The sequence below is a fragment of the Sarcophilus harrisii genome, chromosome 1, assembly GCF_902635505.1.
Source record: "Sarcophilus harrisii chromosome 1, mSarHar1.11, whole genome shotgun sequence".
NCBI lineage: Eukaryota > Metazoa > Chordata > Mammalia > Dasyuromorphia > Dasyuridae > Sarcophilus > Sarcophilus harrisii.
Genome location: NC_045426.1, coordinates 201648209 through 201674659, shown reverse-complemented (window position 1 = coordinate 201674659; position 26451 = coordinate 201648209). Strand labels below are relative to the sequence as shown.

At 34.5% G+C, this 26451-nt stretch overlaps 1 protein-coding gene across 3 annotated transcripts in view; it reads right to left on the bottom strand.

The window, feature by feature from the left end:
• Positions 1-3027: 3027 nt before the first annotated feature.
• The window catches only part of TMEM232 (transmembrane protein 232), a 190657-nt gene continuing 167233 nt past the window's right edge, over positions 3028-26451 (bottom strand). The window contains exon 15 of one of the 3 annotated variants that reach the window (XM_031968625.1): positions 3028-3171. In XM_031968625.1, the coding sequence (XP_031824485.1) occupies positions 3139-3171 (33 nt within the window). In that variant the 3' untranslated portion in view covers positions 3028-3138. Of the gene's footprint in view, positions 3172-21395; positions 22563-26451 lie in introns of those variants that run through there. The other 2 variants (XM_031968622.1, XR_004234190.1) reach the window with 2 other exon arrangements.

Sequence of the window (26451 nt, the reverse complement as noted above, 5' to 3'; positions counted from 1 at the left end):
CTGAAATTTCTTCTAACCCTGGGATTTGATGAGGTTGCCTACTCTCTGTTCTTTCAACTCTTATACTTTAATAAAAATGTTTGAATCCTACCTAATGAGGTCCCTTCTGATTCCTTTCCACAGACTAAACTTTTGCTTTCTGAATCTGAACTAGAAGAAATTATTCAATGTTTTTCTTTTCTTATTTCTAAGAAGCCTGTCTTTGAGTAAACCACCTTCCCTTGCCCTGTCAGTTGTGATGGTCATTTAGATTAGGCAGAAAAAAATAAAATATTCTTTATATAGTCCTGTATATTTCATTTCCTAGAATTGTGTCACCACTCATAGTAGTACTATTTCCTGCCCAGGTATGTAAAGCATAAAAAATAGTACTAAAGAAGCAAGGCTCCAGTGACTTTGTTCTGCTGTTTTGCCAGGCTGTCTTGCCTTTCCAACCTAATCTGAATTGAGATGGCCTTTGGATAAGGCTTCGAGTTTTCCTTTTTATTCAATTAGGTACATTAATTTCTGCTTCCTATTTTATCTCCCATATGCTAGTAATTAAAAAAAAATAAATTCCTAAGAGGTGAGTAAAGTTATTTTACCTGCACTTTTTCTGAGACTTCTGTTGTTTTGCTTGGTTCTCTCAGAAAGAGGCAGTACCAAAGGAAATAAAATAAACATTGTTTTGCTTTTATTTATTTATGCATTAAGTAACCATAACATTAAGTAGCACAATTTTCCCAGTCTGGCTCTATGGAATTTGAGTATGCCATCTCTGTTTACAAGCATTACAGGGAATTCTGCTAAATAGCTATTTGCATTTAACAGAATTTCAGAGTTAGAAGGGACCTCAGAGGTCATTTAATCAAACCAATATTTGCAGTGTGAAATTCCTCTACTACATCTGTATTGTGTAACATTTTGAACAAGAATCATTTCTGCACCTTTTTAAATAAGCAACCAGCCTCTATTGGAGAAAACTACTGCAATAACCCAGGTTTGAGTAGATGGTGGCCTAAATCAGGCTCATGGCTATGTCAGTAGATAGAAGGATATGTATAAGAAAGGTATTATGAAGACAGAAACAAGGCTTGACAACAGATTAGATATGTGGGGAAGGAAGAGTGAGGAGTCAAGAATGACAACTAGATCGCACTGAGTTCCTCAATAATTTCCCAAATGAACTATCTATTTGCTTCCTATGACTTCTCCTCCACTCTCATCTACACAGAAATTGGGTATATCTTGATCTTGCCATCAACCACAAGAATTACCCTGCCATGTTCATGAACCCTGAAAGTTCTTTATTTGATCACATTTTTTATGATTCTCTCTCTTCTGTCTCTTTCTCTGTCTCTGTCTCTCTGTATCTCTCTGTTTAGTCTGTCTTTCTGTCTATTTTATGATCCTTAACCCTATTCTTCAACATTACTATGACCTCCAAGCTCTCCATTCCTTAGTTCTTTCCTAGTCTCTCACCATCCTCTATTCTTCCCTATCTGATTGCCCTTGGGTAAACCAGTTAAACTCTATATATATCTTCCACACTCAAACTTTCCAGTTTTTTTCCTATCACTCTAATTTCATTAATAACATAATTTTAATTCACTGTTTAGAAAATCAATTTTTCTAGGAATTCTAATTGATTTTGTGTACTTTATGTTTTTCTTTGAGGTTTTGATTATAGTTGTTTTGGGGTTATTCTACTTATATGGGATTATGTCTTGGGCATCACAGGCTTCTTAAAAATTGTTCTATTTAAAAAAAAAATCATATATCCAGCCATCTGCTCTGGAAAACCTAGCATTGCTATGCTAGTTAGTAGTATTAGGGACTGATTTTACAATTCTAGATCCTCTGAATGGCTTCCTGGTCCCCCCACCCTCAGAACTGCTATCCTGGGTAGGAGAATTGAGTCTGCTATCTGTCCTGGGACACCTCAAGCTCGGAGCTCTGGACATTGAATCCACATTTTAGTCCCATTCTGGCAGTCCCAAGATGCTTTTGATCCAGAAGCTGAGTCTAAGATTAGTTCTAAATATCCCCAGACTCAAAACTCTGATCTAAAGTCTGCATTCCTGGACCTCCTAGGAGACAGCCTCTATCCACCATGCCCCAAATGTGTTGACTTGGCCCTAACCTTATTTTATTATTAGATCTAAATGTCCTCTTACTGTTGTTTGTATTTCAAAATTTCTACTCATCTCCAGTCTCTGCCTCAGGAGTGCTTGCAAATCTAGTCTTTCACTCAAGTTCTTATTCCTCCTGTAAGATTATATTCATTTTGCTAGATGAACTATTTTTGGTTACAAGCTGATGTCTTTTGCTGCTTAGAAAAGCATATTCTAAGCTCCTCATTTCTTTATAGTTTCTAAATCTTTTGTAATCCTATTTTTTGGAACCTGAACTCTTTTTTCTGGCTATTTGCAATATTTTCTCTCTGACCTAGAAGATATGATTTGGCCATAACACTGTTGGGAGTTTTCATTTGGGAGATTTTTTTTTTAAAGATGACTAATTGATTCTTTTCTTTTTAATTTGCCTGCAGATTCTAATAGATTTGAATAGTTTCCTTTCTGGTTTCTAGACATATGACATGCATTAGTTTTTTAATCATGATTTTCAGATGTTCTTTTAATTCTTAAATTAATGTGTTTTCTAGAACATTTTTTTAAAATATGAGAAACATTGGGGTTTTTTTTCAGTCTTTTGACTTTGTTTTAATATTTTATATAGTCTCATGGAATCATTGGCTTCTATCTTAATCATTGGATTCTATCTATCTATCTAAAATTCAAGGAATCTGGGATTTGTGTAAGATATTGTACCTTTCATATTAAGCTGTTTAATTTTTCTTCCAAGTCTCATAGATTCCTACAGCTAGAAGGATTTTATAGAGCACTTTGTCCAACCTCTATTTTTTTTAGAAGAAGCACAAGTTCTCCTGACTCTCAAGTCAGAAAGGTGGTTGAAATTTGGCTTTCTTCAGAGTTCCTTCAGGAGAAGCAGTGTCTGGATTTGGCAATAATAACTCAAGACAAGAAGTAAATCAAGGACTGATTTCTTTAATCCCTCTAAGTACTCGATGGCTTTAACTCCTCTCCTTCCTATCTGTGGCTTGCTCTGTTCCATCACAAATGGCATGATTTGGTTTATTCAGTGGCACTTCATATGCCAGTGGAGGTTAAGCTGTTTGGGGAGAAGAAATATTCTTTAATCTTCAGTAAAAATAAATGAAGTTTGTTTTTGGAAACTATGTCTTAAACAAAATAGATATAAATCAAAGATGCTATTAGAAGCCCAGCCCTTTACATAGGCTTCCAATGAGAATACTTTTTCTTTCAGCAAGAAACTAAGGAAAATCAAGTTTAGTTAGTCAATATCACCAAGTGCCAGGTCAATCAACCATGTGCCAGGCAAAGAAAAGCAAAAAGCAATCACTGCTCTTAACAAATTCACAATCTAATGGGAGAGCATGATAACAGCTATGTAAAATTACACACACACACACACACACACACACACACACACACAGATATATGATAAATAGTTAGCAGAGGAAAATCCCTAGAATTGATAGCGATAGGAAAAGGTTTCTTACAAAAGGTGAGATTTTAGCTGGAACATGAAGAGATCAGGAAGCAAAGATGAAGAGGTAGAGCATTCCATGCTTGGGGAACAATCATTAAAAATACAAAAGTTAGAGAAATTGAATGTCTTGATTAAGGAATGTCAACAAGGTCATTGTCACTGAATTGTTGAATATGTGGAGGAGTGTAAGATAATAAGTAGACCACTGTCCATAATAATTTGGCTTTGGGATGAAGTCTTTTCAGGGTTTTAGCTACTTATTTCAAAAGAATAAGAATTTAGAGCTAAAGAAATGGTGCTATACCCTTTCTCTCAAGGTAGAGGCTGGAGACTTTCTGGTCTTTCTTTTTTTCCCTGGAAGGGAAGGGTCAGGTGTTAGAAAAATGGTATTTCTCCTTTTCCATTAGGAGGCTGGAGATGACAGAGGAGATTCCAAAAACTGAATGACTCCTTGAACCCCTAGTTACTCAAAATAAGGAAAAATAGAGAAATACTTTTAAAAGAGAAAACCATTCTATTAATGACCGTTCTTATTTTTATTTAGTTACTGCTGTAAAAGAGGCTAGAAATCATCATGGGAATTAATAGTACTCAGAAGGGGAAAGAATTACAAAAGAAGGGTTCAAATAACATGGAATGTGATATCTCAAGGCTCTAATATTTGGCTGGTTTTTGCTCTCTTTAGACAGTAAAGGAAAAATATTAAATTGCATCTGTGTTTTTTCACACTGAGGACTCTGATTAGGAATTTAAAGATCCATCTTTAAAAATGGAGTTCTGAAGGGAACAAATGAGTTTGTTAGGCTATAATTTGTCCTTTTGTAGAACAATCTCTACCACCTCTCTGATGCTCCACATGGAGTATATTACAGATATAAATCATAACCTTCAAACATGTATGTTTATGAATGAAGCCAATACAGATGTTTAAGTATCACTGTCCCAACCAAATTGTATATTGATTTCCTTGGTGTCATGTTTTTGACAAGCAACTCTATAATTCCAGTGAATTTTTTTTCATATTTACCTCCATACAGAGAGAATATTTGACTCTTTGGGTGAATTAAATGTAGGCTAAAATGAAATGCCTCATTCTTTCTAATGTCAGACTAATATAAAATGGGAGAATTGTAGGGAATATTTGTTTTGTGAAACCCTACTATTAAAAAAATACAAACTTCAGAGGGGCTTATGCCTCATTGGGACTTTGATCCCCAAGGAAAGGGCTCTGAAAGAAAATATTTTTAGTATGAATTTTCAAGCAGGAAAAAATTAAATGAAATGAAGTTTGATATCAGGAACCATTTCCATAGTTTCCTTTAAATTGAATCATGAGAAAGATCACTTTGAACATATAAATGAAAAATAGGCTGAAACACTCCTAACAATCTGACTCAAGACTGATGTGTCTTCTAGTTTGCAACTCTGACAACAAGGTAGCATGCAGAGTAATGAAGGGCTCCCCACTTTTATAATTTTTGATTTAAAAATTTATCTTTTTTGCATGACTTGCATTTTGGTGGCCGAATGCACGAAAAAAACATTTGATGCTAGTTTAGGAAACCTCTAGAAAGTTTGCATTTAACTTTATCAAATAAAATAATCACATAAAATTATCCTTCTCATCAAATACACACATATACACACACACATGTACTTATACAGAACTTCAAATGTTTTTGCTAACACATATTTACAGTTCTTGATGCAATAAAAGATTTCATATATGATCTCAAATATATAAAATGAAAATAACTGCTATGGCTGTTTGTTTAAATCATATTTGACATTTGATCTGCAAAATTAACACAATTATGCTATTATAAAATATGGACATTCTCCTATACCAGTCTGATAAAGAAGGGTTTATATTTTTTGGGGAATGTTTTGTCAGTGACATTTTTTTGAGCCAATATATTATTGTAATTAAAATAAAATCTCAGAATAGTTTCTAACGTTCTGTTACTAGAAAAAGGGTGAGCTAGCAATATTGTAATCCACTAGTTCTGAGTTGCAAAGCTAGGGTTGATTGAGAAGGGTATTGATGATGCAGGTTAAGGAGCAGTTGCAGATCTGAACAGTGCAGGTAAAGAGGATTAGTTTTAAAATCAATCATAAGCAGTGTGGCTGAAGCCTACAGAAGAATACCCAAGGCAGGAATCTCAGAAAAAAGGGAAATCTACAGTTCTGTCACTCTGAACTAATAGAGCTTTCCAAGTGACTGATAGTTACTGAGTCCCTAACAGTCTACAGTTTCTCTGACACAAATAGAGATTAGGAACTTGCAGACCTCAGGCTGAGTTGGAAGTAGAAAGAAAACTGATTTGATGTTGCACTAGATTAGACCATTTTGGGAGCATTGACATTTTATAGATTTCCAACCACAGTAAAAAAAATAAATAAACTAAGGTATCACTTTATATTTGTTAGATTAGCTAATGTGACAGAAAAGGAAAATGAAAAATGTTGGAGGGGGGGACACTTAAGAGCACTGTGGGTGAGATTAGGAACTGATTCAACTATTCTGGAGAACTATTTGGAACTATATTCAGAAGGCAATCAAACTTTGATCAAGAAATACCACTACTAGGTCTGTATTCCAAAGAGACTTTTAAAAAAAAGATAAAAAGGACATATATGTACAAAAATATTTATAGCAGCTCTTTTTGTAATGACAAAGAATTGGGAATTGAGGCAATGACCATTGATTGGGGAATGGATGAATAAATTGTGGTATATAAATATGATTTATTATGAGAAAAGATGAGCAGGACATTTTTAGAAAAACTTGGAAAGATTTACATGAAGCATTGAAGTGAGCAGTATCAGGAGATTAATATACACAGTAACAGCAATATTGTGGGATGACAATCTGTGAGTGTCTTTTAACAATTCTCAACAAAACAATGATCCAAGAAAATTCTAAAGGACTTATTTTGAAAAATATTTATCTCCCAAGAAAGGATTGAAGGAATCTGGATGCAGATAGAATTATACATTTTCAAAATTTTTTTTGTCTTTCTTTTTAATCTTTTTCTTTTGCAACATGATTAATATGGAAATATATTTTAAATGGCTGAACATGTATGACCACCATCAAATTGCTTATCTTTTCAATGAGGGGAAATAGAGGGGAAAAAGAAAAAAAAAATTAGAATTCAAAAATTTAAAAATTTTAAATTAAAAATTTAAAAATAAGTGTTTAAAAATATTTACATGGGAGCAGCTAGTTGGTATAGTGGATCGAGCACCAGACCTGAAGTCAGGAGGCCTCAAGTTCTACTCTGGCTTCAGATACTTAATACTTCCTGGCTCATCCTAGGTGAGTCACTTAACCCTAATTGCCTCAGCAAAAAAAAAAAAATTTACATGTACTTGGAAAAATAAAACTACTTTTAAAAATAGATGCAATTCTAAGTATAAAAATAAAAAAAGAAAATGGGTGGAAAGGTTTCTTAAAATGAGTAGAGAGATTAAATCAAAGATCCTTTTACTTGTTATTCACTAGCTCTTTTTTCCAAATATATTTAAGACTTCAGAGTAAGTACAAAATGAAATTTTTAAAATTAATTTTTATTTATTTATTTTGATGGAACACTACTGATGTGGTGCTAATGGCAGTAAAGAGGTACAAGAATTGAGGTGGGGAATCCCCTCTGTTCAGTGCAGGTCCAATGTGAAAGAATTCGCAAACCTGAAAAGTCTGAGTGGCAGAAAAGGGAAGTTTATTGTTCACTAAGAAGAATGCTCTCTTAGCGGGCAAAATTCCTAATGAGGAATTTTGCAAAGGTGTGTTAATAGACCCCTGCTTATACAGGCAAATGTTGGCCCGGGGCTGGGAGCTATATGGGGTAATCAATAAAGGACCATCAGACAGAGATCTCCAGTTGAATAAAAGCACTTAATTGGGAGTTTGAAGGCTTTTTCCCAGAGTCTGGGAACCCCCTGAAGGGGATCTGAGCCATCCCCAAAGATCTCAGTTTCAATGGAGGGTGATTTGACCAAGATCTCCAATTGAATGAATCCACTTAATTTGGGAAACATTTGTCTGGGAAGGTTTACTTTTCCCAGGGGAAAGGGAGACCCCAAATTTCCTTTTTTTTACAGATTAAAGGGGATACAGTTTCAGGGTTCATCCCCATCACTACTACAAACTGGATGGTAGGAGAAATTCAGAAGTCCTCTGTAATGTGGGGTCCTTTATATGTCATCTGTTATGTGAATCCATAGCACATAATTCAGAAGTGTTAAATAATACTCAAAGGATTCTATAAGTTACCTACATCATGAAGGAATACAGAATTGTGTCTGGTGTTCTTTGTAATGTATTCTTTCCAATGATCACCAATGAATAAATCATTAGAGAGGTTAGATTCTGCCTGGGAAACTCAGAGGATTTCTGGTTGAGGGCATTATGCTTTTTATGAACAGTCTGTTTTCCAAATTCCTTCCAACTGGTTCTTGAATAACCCCTCTGAGAACTAGTCAGATATATATGAGTGAGAATGAGAATTATAAGGCCTCAGGTATACTTGCCCAGGGTGCAAGTTAGATTCTGGATGTCAGTGAAACACTTAGGAAAGCAAGTTATCGTTTAGAAATATCTTGCTTTTGGATATACTGAATGACACTCTTATTGACTAGCAAGCGTTAACAAGTCTCACAAAGGATTTGATTTAGAGCCAGGGAATAAGGACACACTAGTAGTTCAATCATACTGAATAATAAATACAGCCTGGGAGTATGAATGCACTCTCCACACATAATAGGGCTCAGTAAGCTCTCCCAGACCACAGAATACAATGCCTCATGCAGATACAGAATGACTGCAGAGATGAGATCATCTTCACTCTATTTTATCATCTCACCCTTTCTTCAGTAAATGTAAACCATTGATGTATTTCCTCTGCAAGCACAATATGCCAATAGCTAATCAGTTCTCTAGATTTTTTTCCCAGGATTCTCATTATTTCTCACATTTCATCTTTTATATTCTCTTATGGCTTAGTATTTTTTGAAAAAAAAAAAATATATGCCCTCTTAGACATTCACAGCCTCAAACCCCTTCTGTCTTTAGTGAGAGATTTAAGAAAACATAGTTTTTGCTGGTATTAGTAGATTCTGATAAGTCCAGATTCAAAGCAAGAAATTCTCAAATCATATGATATATATTTATGTAGACTTTTCTTTTTCTTTTTCTTTTCTGTGAGGCAATTAAGGTAAAGTGACTTGCCCAGGGTCACACAGCTAGGAAGTGTTAAGTATCTGAGACCAGATTTGAACTCAGGTCCTCCTGACTTCAGGGCTAGTGCTCCACCTTGCTGCCCCTTTATGTAGACTTTTCAAGATTTAAATGCTTCTGTGATCTAAATTCCCTCCAAAAATACAGATTGCAAACATATCCATTTGGGTCTCTCCTGGGTGACTCATGTCCTCCCATAAGTTTATTTCAATGTATATAAAGTCTTCCTCTTCTGCTCTTCTTCTCCCAGAAAGATGACTTGCCCAAGATAACCAAAAATAGCCTGACAAAGAATTCGATAATTTTTGAAGGAACTCTGAAGAGAATCCTTCATTGTATTCAAATTCTAACCATCATTGTCCCTCAGAATGTTGCCAGTCTTGTCCATGAGGCATTACTCTGTTTTCTAGAAAAGGAGATTTTTGGCTCATTGGACTCTCTCTGCTAAAAAGGAAATAAGAAAATTGTAGCTCCTTTTTTTTTCTTTTAAACCAGCCATACACCAAATATAGCAAGCAGGTGGATGCTAAATCAGGCTTTCACTTTTAATTAGGACAACAGGCGCTGGGATATATGACTTTAGTCTTTGTAAATAAATACTCCTGATCAAAAATCTATCTTTTAAAGCTAATTTAAATAGGTATCCATTTTAATTAAAGTGAATATTGAATATGTAAATGACTTCCCTTGTATTCTTCCCTCCCTTTTGGATTTCACTGCTGCCACTGAAATATTTTCCCAACATACATAGAAAGCCAATATCTGGAAAATCCTTCTTCAGAGCTGAGATGCCAGCTTTAGGGCCATAGTATTCCCTAACCCCTTTCAAAGATAAAGCAGTGTAATGCCTCAGTTTCCCTGAATTATTATGCCTTGAATAAAATTATTATAGCCCCAGTCCTTTGTTCCTTAAGAATGACAAAATTAAGATGGAAAGGAGGCCCTGAAATACCATTAAGTCATAAAACTCCAGGTGCCTTATCTCAAATACCTTCTGGGATAATTCCCCCTCCTTTGAGTATTGCCCCTCACCTGCTGTCTTCTGCCCTTGACTTTCTCATTTTGTCCATTCACCCAGTGTCCTCCCACTCCTTACCCTCATCTTGTCAGGATTGAGTTGTGATCCTTTCCTGGAACTATGGCTTGTCCAGTATCCTTGACCCCCTCATCTGCCTTTGTGTACCTTAGCTATAAAAGTCTCTTGAATTAGTTGTTTGCTGCTGAATGCTTTGAGACAAGAGTCCCATGCAGCCAGATGGCCTTGGCTAATCTAAATTCTCCACAATTAAAATATTAAAAATCAATCACTGTCTTGCCTCAGTTTCTCTGGCATTACAAGAAGGCAGTAAGGAAGCTGAAATTCTGATTAATGGGGTATGACAGTTTAATAATTTGTTAAAGCTCCCTTAATTACAACTCTACCTGAGTCTCATCTGTGGAGGAAGTATACACTCCCTAGTAGGAGTGTACTCAAAAAAAATAGGAGGATTCAGAAAAGTTGGAAGTTTTAAAAAGCACACTTTGGGTAAAATGTTTTGTTCATGGTTTTATAATTTTCTCAGAAATTTAAAGATATATCTCGTGAAAAGATAATGCTATCTATTTGGAAAAGGACTAAATAAAGGCCATTTAGTATTTTACTCTCCATGAACTAAGCCTCTGTTTGATGTTACTAAATAGAAAAGTCAGCAATGAAAACCAGGAAAGTATCATCTGATTGTGAACAGAGGACTAAAGATTAAAAATATTTTTGCCTGGGACAAAAACAATAGTGGAAGGCAGTCTTCCTGCCCCATTCCTTATAATTGAACAGAATCATGCGATTTCAGATCCAGAAGATGCCTTAACAGAATATCTCTAGTCCAACCCTTACCCAAAGGAAAAATCTACCATAATGTATCCAACAAGTGGTTATCCAATGAAGAACTCATGACTTACCAAGGCAACCTACTTTAGAGCAGTTTTATTTGTTAGGAAATTTTTCCTCATGTGATGTACTGCTTCTAACCATTCCTTCTAGTTCTGCCTTCTGGGGTTAAAGAGTACAAATCTAATACTTCCTTGTTTCCTCTCCCACCTCCTTTAGAATATAAACTGCTTGAGGGCAGGGATTGTCTTTCTGCTAGTATTTACTGCTGCAGTGTTTAGCTCAGTGCTTGAAACTTTGTAAGTGCTGAATAGATGCTTGTTCTTGATTTACATAACCCCCAAATTCTTAAAGACAAGTTATCATGTACCTGAAATTTTCTCTTTGCCCGATTAAACATTCCTAGCCTTTTTTTTTAAACCAATAGGTCATATGATGTAAACTCAAGACACTTTATCACTCTAGTTTCCTTTTTTTGGCATGTTTTCTCTCACTTTTTCTTTAATTGAGGGCTTTAAACTAAAAGGAAAAAAAAGATGGAAGGAGAACACTTGCTATTTCTATTCCCCAAGTCATATCATCAAGAGCAGCCACAGAGAAGGAAGACTATATGGAACACTTACAAACTAAGAGTAGACAACATCCAGGAAAAAAGTCAAGTAGTGAAATCCATGGCTTCTTGGATACACATATATTCCCAGTGTGTAGGTAACAAGCAAGAAGAACTGATGATTCTTTACAAAAGAGCAATTGTGACTTCATGGGTATCATTGAAGTTTGGTGGAATGAATCTTATGATAACTTCTTTAAAAAATAAGACAGGTAAAAAGATGTAGAATAGGGTAGTCTATGACATTAAAAAGGTACATGCATTTGAGGAAATTTAAAAGCTTGAAAAGGGAAGCATGACAGATGATATATGATAAAAGTTGAAAGGATGGGAAAGAAAAAAGTATACTGTCATTGGAATATATTATATATCCACAGGACAGAAAGAATAAATAAGAAGGAGTTTGGAAAACATAAGATTTTTTTCATGTTGTCAAATGCCTTCAATGAGGACCAACATGCACACTGATGGTAAATTCTTCAACTTTAAAAGGCTACAAGCCAAAACTCAAGTAGAGAATGTGTTGGTGCATGATTTTTTGCTTGCAGATAATTGTGCACTTAATACATCCTCTGAAGCAGAGATGCAGCAAAGTATGGATCAATTCTCTGTTTCTGGTGCTAATTTTGGTCTGCCAATCAACACCAAGTAAACACAGGTCCTCCATCAGCCAGCACCATACCATTCATATTGGAACCATCAGTTACAGTATAAATGGTGAAGTTTTGAATGCTGTGAATAAGGTCACTTATCATGGCAACATACATCCCTGGATATGAGATTAACACACACATTGCCAGAGTTAGCTCAGTGTTTGGGAGGCTCCAAAGAAATTCATAAACTGAAGGTCTACAGAACTGTTGTGCTGATCTCATTGTTGTATGTTTGTGAAACCTGGACAGCATACCAGCACCATGTCAGGAAACTGAATCGTTTCCATTTGAATTATCTTAGGAAAATTCTGAAGATCACCCAGCAGGATCAGGTACCAGATACTGAAGTCCCTTCTTGAACTAAACTGCCAAGCATTCCAACTTGACTGCAGAGAGCACAACTCCTGCTGGCCACATTGTTCAAATGCCAAATGTACGCTTGCCAAAAAAAAAAAAAAAAAATTATTTTATGGGGAACTCACAAAGTGGTCAGAAAAGTGATACAAGGACATTCTGTGGGTCTCTCTTCAGAACTTTAGAATCGAATATATGACATGGGAGACACTGACACAGGACAGCCCAGCATGGTGTGCCTTGTCAGAGAAGGGGCTGTGCTGTGTGAGTGAAGCAGAATTGAGTTAACTAACCCAAAAGAAATGTGAGATGCGCAAAATTAGACAAGCTACCCCAAATATTTATAGGAACTATTTGTGTCTGAGTTGTGGCAAAGTATTTTGAGCTCATCTTGATCTGATCAGCCACAGAAACACACTGTAACTTGATTCTAACGTAGCAATGTCATTTTGGTCCCCTCGAGAATGAAGGACAAGTAGTGATGAGGGATTTCAATTATCCAGACATTTCAAAACACTTTACCAAAATAAGGACAGCTAATGAGATCTTGACATTTGTAAGAGATCATTTCATCTTTAAAATGTGAAAAACAAAGCAAAATTGTATTCTGAAACTGATTCTACATAATAGGAAGGAAGGAGTTGCTAAGATTGCAGTTCACAGGAATCTTGTGGGATAGTGACTGCTCCACTATAAATTTTGTGATAGAGGAAAGGATATTTAGGTACATTTTAACATGCTTTCTAGATTTTGGGATAGCAGATTTCAAAGAGTTCAGAAGAAAGATAGATAGGATCCCACACACTAAAATGCCTCAGGAGATGTCAGTGCTGGAGGAATGAAGATGTTCAATAATTATATTCTGAAAACAGGGAAACAATTCTAATAATAAGAGGGAAACTAGATTTGTTGGAAGAGACTTAATGTAGATGCACGTGAATATGCCTTCTTAATACCCTATCCTACTGCATTTCACACACATACCCATCTCCTTATCATATTTCTTTTTAATGAAGAGCCATAGTCTTTCATCCCACAAAATTTTAAGTTAACCTTTGAAGTTACACTTGTCCATTTTGTGTTAGGACCTCTAGTTTCTCTTGCTTTTTGCCTAAATTTTTGCCTTCAAATATGAAAGATCATTTCTCACATTTAAAAATATTTTTCTCTTCAGTGTCTTTTCAGAAGCGTATTCTTCATTCTATCCAAACCATTTTCAATCCCTTCTCTTTCCCCAACTGTTATCTTTTACAAACTGTTAAGCCATTGGAGTTAATTTAATCTTAGAAAGAGTTATTTTGGGCCAGAACTTGAAACAAGGTACTAAGTGGAACTGATTGAACAATGCTTGTGTTCACACCTTTAGAGAGCTCATAAGTATTTAAGTACTCAATGGAGTTCACATGTGTGGGAGGATGCAGGGCTTAGTAGGGCTTAGTCCGAATTCACACCCCCCTTATGGCCAGAGAGCACTCTGGGAGATAACCCAGAATCCATCTCCCTCCAGAAGGCGGAGGGAGATCACATATATAGGGAGCTTTTGAAGCTTGGGCTTAGTTCTTCTTGTGGGACTTAGGAGAGAGAGACTCTGGAAGAAAGCCTACAAGCCCTATCTTCGAGGCAAGAGAGATTCATTGCATCTTCCAACTTAGTGCTGGCTGGAGGCTGAAGAAAGCAGAGGCAGAAGCCAAGGACAAAGTTGCAAGAGCTCAAGCAGAGAGATAGGTCTCTGAACTAACTGGGCTAATTTGGAAGGAGAAATAAACGTTTGCATTTTTATCAGCTGGCTGCGATTTTGGAGTAATTATTTATTTCAACTGAAACTAAGGCTGCCTCCAGAAAACCTTCACACCCAACCATAACTCCTTGTAATTCACACTCCTAAACTTAGTCAATAAAGAAAGATAAAAACATATGGTGTCTGCTCTTCAAAAGCTCACATTTTAATTCAGGAGAAAATATGTAAACAATCAAGCACATGCAGTACACACACACACACACACACACACACACACACAGCATTAATGTAAAGTAGAGGGAATGAAATTAGTTAGGACAGTGGGGAGGAAAGGTGAATGCTTTTGCCCATTTGGTGGGATTTCAGTAAGTCTCAAGGGACATCAGAGAAGCTTGAAGTCTAAGGTAAGAAGAGAATTCAAGACATTGATGATAATCAAAAGCACAATTTAAAGAGATGTGAATATAGAAATCACATGATTTGATAACTGATTGGCTATGTAGGGTTAAGTGATAATATAAAGTTGAAGATAATAATGATGATGCAAACCTGGGTAACCAAGTATGGTGGTCTCTTCAACAGCAATAAAGAAGTTGGAATTGAAGATAGGTTTATCAAAAAAAAAAAAAAAGTATATTCTATTTTGGAAATTATGTGTCCAGCATGCACAGGATTCACCCTAGTTAGATCAAGATATCTAACTAATAATATGAACTCTAGACTTCAAGAGATAATTTAGGACTGGATATATAGACATGTAAGTTATCTGCATAGAGATGATAGATGGGCTAATGAGAACAAATGAAATCATCTCTTGAGATTGTACAGAGAGAAAAAAAATACAGGATTTAGGACAGAGTCTTGGGGAACATAGTCAGGTGAATGGGAAAATGACTAAATTAGGGAGATGCAAAATGATTGCCTTGCCTTGCCTTGCAAGAACTCAGGAATAAATTTGTAGTGCTCGTTTCGAAGATTTTTTTTTTTTTTTGTTCTAGTTTTGTTCAGTAGTATGTGAATAGGAACATAACAAAACAAAAGAGCAGATAATGGGAGTGAGCCCAAACTGAGTTTTAACAAGGCATGGTCATTGAAATAGGTAAGGAATTAAGAGTTTAGAAATTAGCCTAGAACTGAATTGATTCATCAGGGAGTAGAGATAGGGCAGGGTAGAGAATATAGTCAGTATAAGGGGAGGGAGTAGTGATTTCAGGCAAACCATTAGTAGATAAAGAGATCTATTGAGGGAGGGAGTTGATTAGGATTTTTAAGGTCTTTTCTCACAAGTTTCCTTTACTTGCAGGTACTTATTTGTCCCTTGAGTCCTTAGAAGGCCTATGTCTCTGCAGGCAGAAGCAGGAGGGGATCAAATCTCAAGGTGTCTGATCAGGATTTAGGAGGAAATGGTAAAGCCCTGATGGAGAAGTTGGGGAGGGATGATTCAAAACTGGTAGATAAAATCTGGCACGAGGGAAGAAGCCTTAGTAAAGACAGAATTCTAAATTAGAAAAATGTTAGGACCTCTATTGAAACTATACTCAAAGGCAACTATGACTTCCTAATTACCAAACTCAATGACTTTTACTCTGATATTGTCATCCTACTTGAACATTCTACAGTATTTGATATCATTAGCTACACCTTTATTTTGAATATTTATTTAAAATGTGTAATTGATATTCTTTTTTACAACAATATTATTTTGCAGGGACTCTTTTCCCCACCCCAAAATTGTCCTTTGAAACAAAGTCTAGTTTAGCATAGCATTGTCTTAACAATATTTACTTCACTGTGTACCTGTATCACCACCTTTTTCAAAAGATAAAAGATTGGTCAGTATATTGATTAGACTTTTGTTTTCCATTGTTGTGTCCTTACATAAATTACATAAATCTTTTCTTCTAATTTTCTTTTCTTCTAATTTTGTTGATCTTGCTTTACATTAGTTACATAGTCAACTAATTGTCCTCTTCCCCCTCCTACTAATTGTCAACTAAAAATACCAAGATTCTCAGAAGTCTTCATATCTTATAAATCATTATTTATATATTATATACATATGTATATATATATAATATATATACATATGTATATAATATATAACACATATATATATATATATAATACATATATATAAATTCATATACCAGAATTTTTATAGTTTCTTACTTTGGCTTCAGAGATGCTCTCTCTCTATTACTTCTCTATCTCCCTCATCTTCTTATTTCTATTATTGTTTATTAAGAGAATATTCCCTAAAGATTTATCCTTAGTTATCTTTTCTTTATTTTTCCCCTTGGGAAATGTCATTCATCCTCATGGCTTTGACAATCATGTGTAGGAAGATTAGTCTTAAATTTACATTCTATACTCAGTATTTCTTTTGATCACTATGCCATTTATCATCACCAATTAATTATAGGATACATCTAGTGAAATGTCCCACTAATTTGTGAACTACAATGCTCCCAAACTGAGTTTATTATAATTTATAATATTTAAATTTATAAAAATTATTATATAATCCCCAAACCCTGTTCTTCCTTATGACTTTATTTTTTATGTCCGTGGCACCACTTTTCACAGATGTTCAAAAGATCAATATTATATTTTTTTCTCTTTTCTTTATTTTTCCTATTGAATCACTTATAATTTCTGCTAATCCTAATTTCACTTCTTTCCATCCCAATCCTAATAGGATTTAACTTTTTTAAAATTTCCTATTATTAATTTTTATAGTATGGAATTTAGAGTTTTTCTTTCTGCAACTTTTGGTTAAAAGTCTGTCTTATTAATATTTATCTCATCTGATGAGAACCTGACTCATGAAATAATAGTATTTTTTAAAAAAACTGTTCAACATTCCTCAGAAACCAAAGGAAAGTCAAAAATTATATTTTATTTGAAGAATTTCAACTGTTTCTGACTACTTGGTTATATCAGTCACATAAGTCCCTTCTCCCTCAATCACCCCTTTGTGAACCTTCTAAAGGTAGTTTAATGTATAAACTGATTTACTTTATCTATAGAGTCTGCTTAAATAACTTTGTTTCTTTAGAGGCATCTGCTGTCTGAGAAAATATTTCCCCAATGAGTCATCTATAGCCCAAGTAGGAGTGCACCAATACTGCTAAGACAAAGGAGATGCTGCTAACAAATGCACTTGCCCTAATACCTGCTCTACAGTATTTCTCTTAAATTGCAAAGACTCTTATAGTTGCTACCTACAGTGTCCCAGTGTCACTACTCATTTTCTATGATTACCGTATGAGAAAAAGGACCAAAGTAGACTTTTTTCATTCAGTCAAGACTAGAGTCCAGTTCCACCACTGCCAAACCTAATCTTACAATCCCAGCTCCAATACTTCAGAAACACTATAATAGAAAAGGATGTTAATGTGGTCATATTCTTCATGGCCCCTCCCAGATCCTCTTATCATAAACTCTCCCAGCCCTTCTACTTGAGCCTTTTAAAGATCATGAAAGCTGTCATGTGATAAAGAGACAGAAAAATTAAGATATTACTCAAATTTGAGATATCATTCTTCACATGATCTCCCTGCCCTCCAGTATCATCAAATCTTCTGTGACCCCTTTTAAAATCCTAATATTATAAAAATTGATACCTCTCCAATTCTAGGCATACCAAACTTCCATGACCCTTTCTTTTAATTCCTTTAATTTTGAGATGTCATTGACTAAGGGGAGGAGGGAAGAAGTTTTTTTTTTTTTTTTTTTTTTTTTTTTTAACTTGCTTCCTCCTCCAAGATTCTCATTTATTAGTTTATTATTATCTGATTTTTGTCCCTATGTGATTATTCCTTCCATCATATCTGTTAGAATCCCTAATATATCCCAAAATCCATCTTTACCCTAGATCTCTTTATTTCACTTCCCTTTTATCTTTGTATCAGGTAAACTTTGCTTCCTCTTGAAATCAGGCTATCCTTGGGCATATTCATCAGTATTTGTTATTCCTTCTTTTAGGCAACCTGACATTGGGCAAGAGCAGTCAGCATAGTCCTTAATTCTGCACAACCAATTCTAGGCCCTTCCTCTGCCTCCAATATTTAGGAACATCTATATCAACATATTCATCACATAATATGTTCCTTGTTACTATTGATAGGCTGTTTTTATAATTTTTTCCCCAAAGAATTAAGTAGATGGCTCAGTCTTCCCATCATTCTCAACCTTATCCTTATATTTGAATAGATCAAAACATCATTATGCTTTCAATACTTTGGACTACAAGTTAATAAACCTCTCACTTCCCCTGACCTTCACTTCCAATCTTCATTCCCATTTTCACTTTAGAAATGGTAGGTAAAAAGAGATGAAGACTTTTTTGGTTGAGACCTAAGGGGATTTTGTGTTGAAAAGTCTATTTATCCCACGTTGGTAGGAGAAAAGTTGAATTCGCTGGGGGCAAGTAGTACCTGGAGAATTGGAAGGGAGTATACACAGGGGGAAAAGTCAACAAGATAGGGGATAGAGTAATGGGCTCTGTCATCAGGGAAATAGCAAAGGAGGAAGTCTACCATAAGGGCAGTGTGCTTTTTTGGCAAGGCATAATGAAAAAGAGGAATACATGAAGCAAGCCCTATAAGGCAGTGGCAGAAAGTACCTAAAAGACAAAGCCTAGAACAGATGCCTTGAAAGTTTGATTGCAATGAATAATACAGAGAAGAGATAAATGAAATAATTATAGGGGTCATGAATCAGAGATTGAAAGAATAAGGCTTTAGAGTAAATGGATAGAAAAAATAATTATGCACTAAATGAATCAAAAAAAACTAGGTCATGTCCTTGCTATCACACAAAGCACAAACAAATATTTTAAAAATAAAAAATAAACAAGGAAACTATATAATACTATAAGGCACAAGAGAATATGATAAACAGAAAGAGAAGGTGGATAACAGACAGAACTAATTTTTGGAAAGGGGAGCAAAAATGAAATTTAAAGAATAAACAGAATTAGCTAGAGGAGAAGGGAAGTGAAAAAAAGAAGAGATGGAGCTATATAATTGCATGAAACAGGAGCAAAAAATGAACTAATAAATCCTTTTATTAGGGAAAATGGTAACAAAAAGAGGAGAAAAAAGGTGAAGAGAAGATAATCTTTTTTATAAGAAATAAATTTATAAACAACAAATCTATTAGTTTGTCTAACCAAATATGTCTAGTGTTCTCTCTTTGAGCCAAATCTGATGAGAATAAAATTCACACATGCTCATCCCTCTCCTTTCTTTCCCTCAATTATATTAGGTCTTCTTTGCCTCTTTGTGAGATGTAATTTCCCTTATTTTATCTCATTTTCCTTCTTTTTCCAGTACAATCCCCTTTCCACCTCTAGTTTCTTTCATATTATTACAATAAAATCAAATTATATCTGGATTCTCTATATATACCCATAACAGAAATATAGTTCTCAAGAGTTCTTTCCTTTTTATCTTTCTTTTGGATTCTGTGTTTGGAAATCAAATCTTTTGTTCAGCTCTGGTCTTTCCATCAGAAATAGATGAAATTCACTTGTATCATTGAATGTCCATCTTCTTTCCTGAAAGACAATGCTCATAGCTTATTCTTGACTGTAATCCAAGTCCCTTTGCCTTTTGGAATATCAAATTCCAGGTCCTTTTATCCTTTAAGGTGGAAGCTGCTAGGTCCTGGGTAATCCTGATTATGGTTTTTAGGTATTTAAATTGTTACTTTCTGGCTGCTTGCAATATTTTTTCCTTGGTCCGATAGTTCTGAAATTTCATCATACTATTCCTTGTCATTTTCATTTTGGAGTCTCAGGAGGTGATAGGTGAATTCTTTCAATGGCTATTTTACCTTCTGATTCTAGGACATCAGGGCAGTTTTCCTTTATTATTTCCTATAAGATAATGTCTAGGTTCTTTTTTTGATCATGGCTTTTAGGAAGTCCAATAATCCTTAAATTGTCTCTCCTAGGTTTATTTTCCAGATTAGTTGTTTTTCCTAGGAAATATTTCATATTTTCTTCCATTTTTTCATTTTTTTTAATTTTGTTTGACTAATTCTTGAAGTCTTATTGTCATTCACTTCCATTTGTTTCAATTCTAATTTTTAGTATATTATTTTCTTTAGTTATCTTTTTTAGCTCCTTTTGTATTTGGCCAATTGAATTTTTAAATGAGTTGTTTTGTTCATTGCATTCCCCACCCCCCACCCCCATTTCACTAATTCTGTTTTTCAATGAGTTGGTATCTTTTTCATATCTATTTTTAAGGAGTTATATGCTTTTCCCATTTCATCAAATCTATTTTAAGCAGTTTTCTTCAGAAAATTTCCATTTTCCCTTTTCCATACCCTCTTTCAAAGATCTCATTTTCCCCCTTACCTCCATTTTTCTTCTGTCTTTTAAGATTCTTTTTGAAATCTTCAAAGAAAGCCTTATGAAATGGGGACAAGCTCATAATTCCCTTTGGGGCTTCATCTGGGGTTGATTTGTCTTTATGAACCTCAGGATTTTAGGTCTGTATTCTCTCTCCATAAAAGCTGTTTATGGTGAGAGTTCTTTTTGGGTTTTTTGCTTATCTATTTTAAGGATTGAAGTCTGCTCTTAATGCAAAGAAGTGAGAGCTACTTTAGTTTAGTTTAGTTTTTGCTGATTGACTTTAAGTGCTGGGTAATCCTGGCCATGTTCTGTGTTCTTCAGGGGCTCAGTTTACAATTTGCCTTTTGTAGCAAATCTGCCAAACCACCTGCTTGCAACCAGGACAGAGTAGCCTAAAAGGCTCACAGAATATTCCCAGTGCAGAGTGCACAACACTCTGGCTCCCCACTCCAGCTCCTTGCCCTAGTCTCCCTGTGCTGTGATCTGGGTTCACAGACTGTCCCCCTGCCCATTTGAAACAGACCTGTTCTGAAATTCTTCTAAGGTATCTTCTTCTGGAAATGTGTTGTACTCCAAATATTTATGGGTTCTGTCACTTCAAAAACCAATTTAGAGGCTCAATCTATTATTGGTTTGAGAGAAGGTCAGAGGAGGTCACAGAAAGTTGTGTCGATTCTCTACCATATTGGCTCTGGCTCCCCTGGAAATCCCAGAAAAAGTCCTTTATCAAATTTCTTACCTTTGTACAGGATGGGTGTTGAGATTGTCTAAGGAAACTTGATGACACCCTTTGCATCCCTGACAAAATATGGAAGCTAACTTGGAGTGAGGCCACATATCTGGGACAGTTTGGATTAAAGATTGATTATAAAGAAAAATTCTAATGAATGTGTGTTAAACATTAGACTAAGAATAAATTAATAAGTACTAATAAACATATTAAATCATATTTAGTTGATTTATTTTAACTACAAATTTTGTTTATCCATTTGAAATGTGGAGATATGTTTTTAATATGTAAGAATCTGGAAATGTTGTGGTTGAATATAGTAGGTTCAACCAGAAAACTATTAACTTTTTACTTCAAAATGAAGATGCATTTCTTTTTTTCCCCCCAAACATATGGCATGAAGCAATACCTTATAAAATAAAAACTGTAATTCATATTGTATATTTATTTGAAGATTCCCTAGAAAGTTTTAAATATGGTTGTTGTCATGGAGATATTTTATAGTTGGAGAAGAAATTGAGATCTCCCTTAACCCCCAATTTGGGTTCTTTCCATGACAATCATGCATTGGATAGGGTGAAAGAACATCTAAAAAGCTGTTTTAACTTCCTGGTAGTACTTTGATCATCCCAGTCCATTTTTATAGTCCCCCCTGATAAATTAAAGACATTATCTATTAATAGCCTCACACTGTGTATAGTAAAGACTAAAGGGAGCTTCCAGTAATATACCAATTCTTGCTTAGCTGCATGTACTCATTTTTAAAAAATTCAAGCTGTTCAGAAAGGTGTTTGTTTTGATATACAAAATCCAGATATGAGAAAACAGACATTTTATTCTTCTATTATATATTATAGGAGTAATGCCAATATTCTCCCTTTTGTTTTAAAGAGATAATTCAAATGTGGCTTATTAAAAATTATAATTGTTCTACCTGTAATTTTATACCACCATGAATACTAAACACTTGTGCTTAAATGCAAATAAAATATGCCAAAGAAAAATAAGTCATAGTCAACTGAGAGATATGGTAACTGAGCTTCTGAAAAATTTATAATTGGAAATTTATACTCAGATGTGATTGCTAAAGAACTGACTGATTAACAAAGATTGAAATATTACTTTAAAGAAGTTTGAGTCACAACATTGACAACTACTTTTAAGCATCTCCAAGTCAATCATAATAAAGTTTTCTTATGCAATACATGTCCCTTGTTTATTTGGATCATTTGATGACCTATCACTAGTCATTGGTTCAGAATATTCCAGTCCAGGTAGTTCATAAGGTTTAGTTGTCTTGTGTATTTTTTCTTCCCTTCTTTTCATCATTGCTTGATAATGCTCTAGCTCTTCTTTTCTTTTTTGTTTCTTTTTTTGTGTCAGAAGTTTCTTCTCTTCCTTAAGTCTGATTAACTGCTCCTTCTCCCACTATTGTACACAGAAAATTTGTTTTATTTAGCAGATTGATATAAGTACAAGAACTATGTTAGAAAATCCTACTTTCACATTAAATGAATTAATCTCTGAGGATTTCTATGTTAACAAACAGTGACAGTTGGAAAAAAATATTTCCCTATTTCCATAGTTTAGGTTCTAATAATAGAAATTAATATTTTTGAAAAGGTGACACTTTTTGACACTTTTAAATAATAAATATTGATTTTTGAGGAGATAATGAGTACATTTCTTTTTTCTTCCTTTCTGTTGGAGGCAATCAAGATTAAGTGACTCATCCAGGGTCACACAGCTAATAAATGTCTGAGGCCATATTTGAATTTAGGTATTTCCTGACACCAGCGCTGGTGCTCTCTCCATTATGCCATTTAGCTGCCTCTGCATTATTTTCCATTTTAAAAAATTCTAGTTAATTTTTGCTTCTGAAAACTTTATATTATTTCCTTCAGGAATTTTACACAGCACTACATTATAAAAATTAGAGTAAGTTTAAACATCTAGATCCTCAGAAAGAGAATTCATTTTTACTTTTTGCAAATAATAGATATCATTCAATAGAAGAAGCTCAATTTGGAAGGGAGTAGCAATCTTAGATTTCTACAGCTCAGGCCTTAGTGATTTTTTTCTTTTCTTAATGACAATACTTGCCTAGAGGGAGAACCTTGTAGAATTTATAAAAAATGTTGAAAACACAACTCAAGCAACAAAATAGTACCTAGTATTACATTAATATGTAAAGTTGAAGAGAAAATTGTAGAGCAGGGCAGACCTATACTTATTTCTCAACAACTCTGTAAAACAGCCATTTGGGATCACTTGAGTTGGTTACATACATTTTCAATAAAAGCAACATGGCTTCTTAAAAATCCTTTGGGAAAATATGGAATAAGTGTTGGACAGCAGCAGATCCTATTGTGCAGAGTCTGCACTTGGTCCCCAACATTTTCATGGGGCCAAGTTTATTTAAAAATAGATTCATTATTCTCTTCTGTTGTTATATGACTTTCATTCTAAATATATTCTCTCCTCCCCTTCCCTGGGTCCCCAACCAATTCTTGCAACAAAGAAACAAAAAGAAAGGCTAAAAACAAAGTTTCACAAAACCAACATACACAAAACCCAAATCTGACAATATATGATTATTCTACCATAGTCTACACCCAAACACAACATGCTATAGTGGTCTTTCATCTCCACTAAAGAGGGAAGTATATTTTTTCAACTTGTATCAAAGTTGTATTAAAGAGTCTACATGCAGTTTCCTTGTAAATCCTGAGGAGTTGATTGTTAAACTGTTTTTTTGGTCATCCTCCATCTAAAATATTAATTAAAGAAGGCATATGCTAACTTTCAGTCAGAAATGATCTCAAATTGACTGTGATAAAATAGCCCTGAATTGAAGAAATACGAATACAATGCTATTTCATCATATTCATGAATACATTTTTGTAATTATTATAACAACCTGCAATTTGTGAGATCCAATCTTAGTATACAATTGCACTAGAGCACTGACATATAGTAGAGTGAAAATCTTTCCCCAGTTTACAGCTACCCTAATGTCAGATACCCAAGAGGAATGAAACCATGAATGTCCAAGAAGTTAAGATCCTAAGATAGGGATTTGATACTGTTCTAGCTAAACACTAGAAAATGTTTCTTGACTGAGTTAAGCTTTGGATGTATCCATCAACTCAGCTCAATCAAAGCGAATAGTTAAGCGCAGAACCATTTGAAAGCAAAGTTTAAGGATAAGACAACAATTTGTTGGGACAAGCAATTGTGGAATCAAGAGGTTTATATTTGTGGTACAAGTGAAGGATCTGACATGATGGGACATTTAGGTTATTATATATAGTCCAAGGAGATGAGATTACTAGTCCCTTAAGAGCTGAACTAATCAAAAGATTTTACTTAGCAAATTTATTTAAGGGGATCAACTAGAAATGAAAAGATAGGAGGGCAAACATCTTCTGAACCTCCAAATAGAATAATGGGAATCCTAAAGCTTGAAACTTAAGAGAGGCAGTGTGGGACTATTGGAAAGATTAATTTCTTGTTAAGAATTTGTGGACAGATAGAGCAGAAGAAAATGTTTCAATATGACCAAAAAATGGAATATGGATATGGAAAACAATATGACTAAGCTAAAGGAAGTAAGAAGGACATACTTTGGCTCAAGGTTTTTTGTGACATTAGGGCTAAGGAAATAGATTTCAGAAATGCAATTGATATTATGCAATTTCATTAATGATGAAATTAGAATTAAATAACTATAAATATAAATTGCTAAAAAGAAGAATTTGAAATAAGAGGGAGATAAAGAAAAGGACAAATTTCCAATTAAGTGGTAAAGGAGCAAGAATGAATTCTAGGAATCTTTTAAAATTGTGGAATGTTATTCTTTTCCATCTGCTGCTATCCTTATTATTCACCACCCTATCCTCCTGGAGTATTTACATTAGTAAAGTATTTGGGATACTGGAATGTTATCAGAGGGCAAAGGAAAGAAGAAGCTCTGAAAGCACTGTAGAATAAAGAGTTTCTGAAGTTTAGAAACCTTGTTAAACAAGGATGAACAATATCATCTTAAAAACCTAAAATAAGAAAACAATAAACCAAGACCTAAATATTCTGGTGGAAAAAGTAGTGGGGTTGCAACTCTGGGGGGTTTTTCAAGTTCCACACTCTTCTCATTGATTTCATTTGTGACTGGTTAATTGCAATTGATTGGGAACTCTTGCTTTTGAGACCAATGATGAAAAAATACTATTCAAATTTCTTTTTTAGGCATATATAAAAATTCCTTTAAAAAAAGAGTCTCCTTCCCTTTTAATCAATCAGCAAATCAATATTATTAGACATTTACTACATGCTAAGTATTATACTTAACTACTAATCTTCCTAAAAGGGACATGGGAATGTTCAAGGTAAAGAATTATTGTAAAATAGTTTTTTCTTAAATAACAAGGAAAAATCAAATCAGTTTTAAGTATATACTGGGAACAAGCATATCAACACATAAACTAAATCTATGTTCTGCAGTATAAAAATTAACAGAAAGGGAGAGAGAATGATAGACAAACAGAGAAAGAGAAAGTGCCAGGAGGTTATGGATAAAAGACAAGGACAACTTTGTTTGAAATATAAAGAAACTGAGGCCAAAATAATCAGGAAAATTTAGATACAACTTGTAAGTCATGCTTTGAAAAGAAGCTGATAGAAAAGCTGATAGATTTTATGACATGCTTTAAAATACACACACACACACACACACACATATATGTATATATATATATAGATAGATAGATACATAGATATGGGAGTGTATACATCCTCATATCTGTATCACACACATGTGTGTATGTAGACTATATATAAGCTATATGGAATCTATATAGACAATGACATGGTATTTCTTCAACTTTGTTGAGGATGTATACACTCCCATATCTATGTATCACTATATATATATATATATCTGTATATATGTGTGTGTGTGTGTGTGTGTGTATTTTTTAATATAATTTTAATACAGAAAATGTGTAAGAAGGTATATTTTTTTAAATGATCTACTACACGCCTCCTCCTCCTTCTTTTCCTATAATAACTCTTCCTCTTCCTATTATTACTACTACTAGTACTACTACTACTATCACTACTACCACAACTCCTACTACTACTGCTATCGTTGTTATTTTGTTCTAGATATGAGTCAATATGGGAAATTCTCAATGTGGGTTTTTCCCTCTGCTGATGCAGGTCATTGGTAAATTACAGTTTTAGGGAATTGTCTGGGCAGTGATTTCATCAAGTGACTTGACCACAACTACACAGCCAGCAGGTCAGTCATGACTCAAAT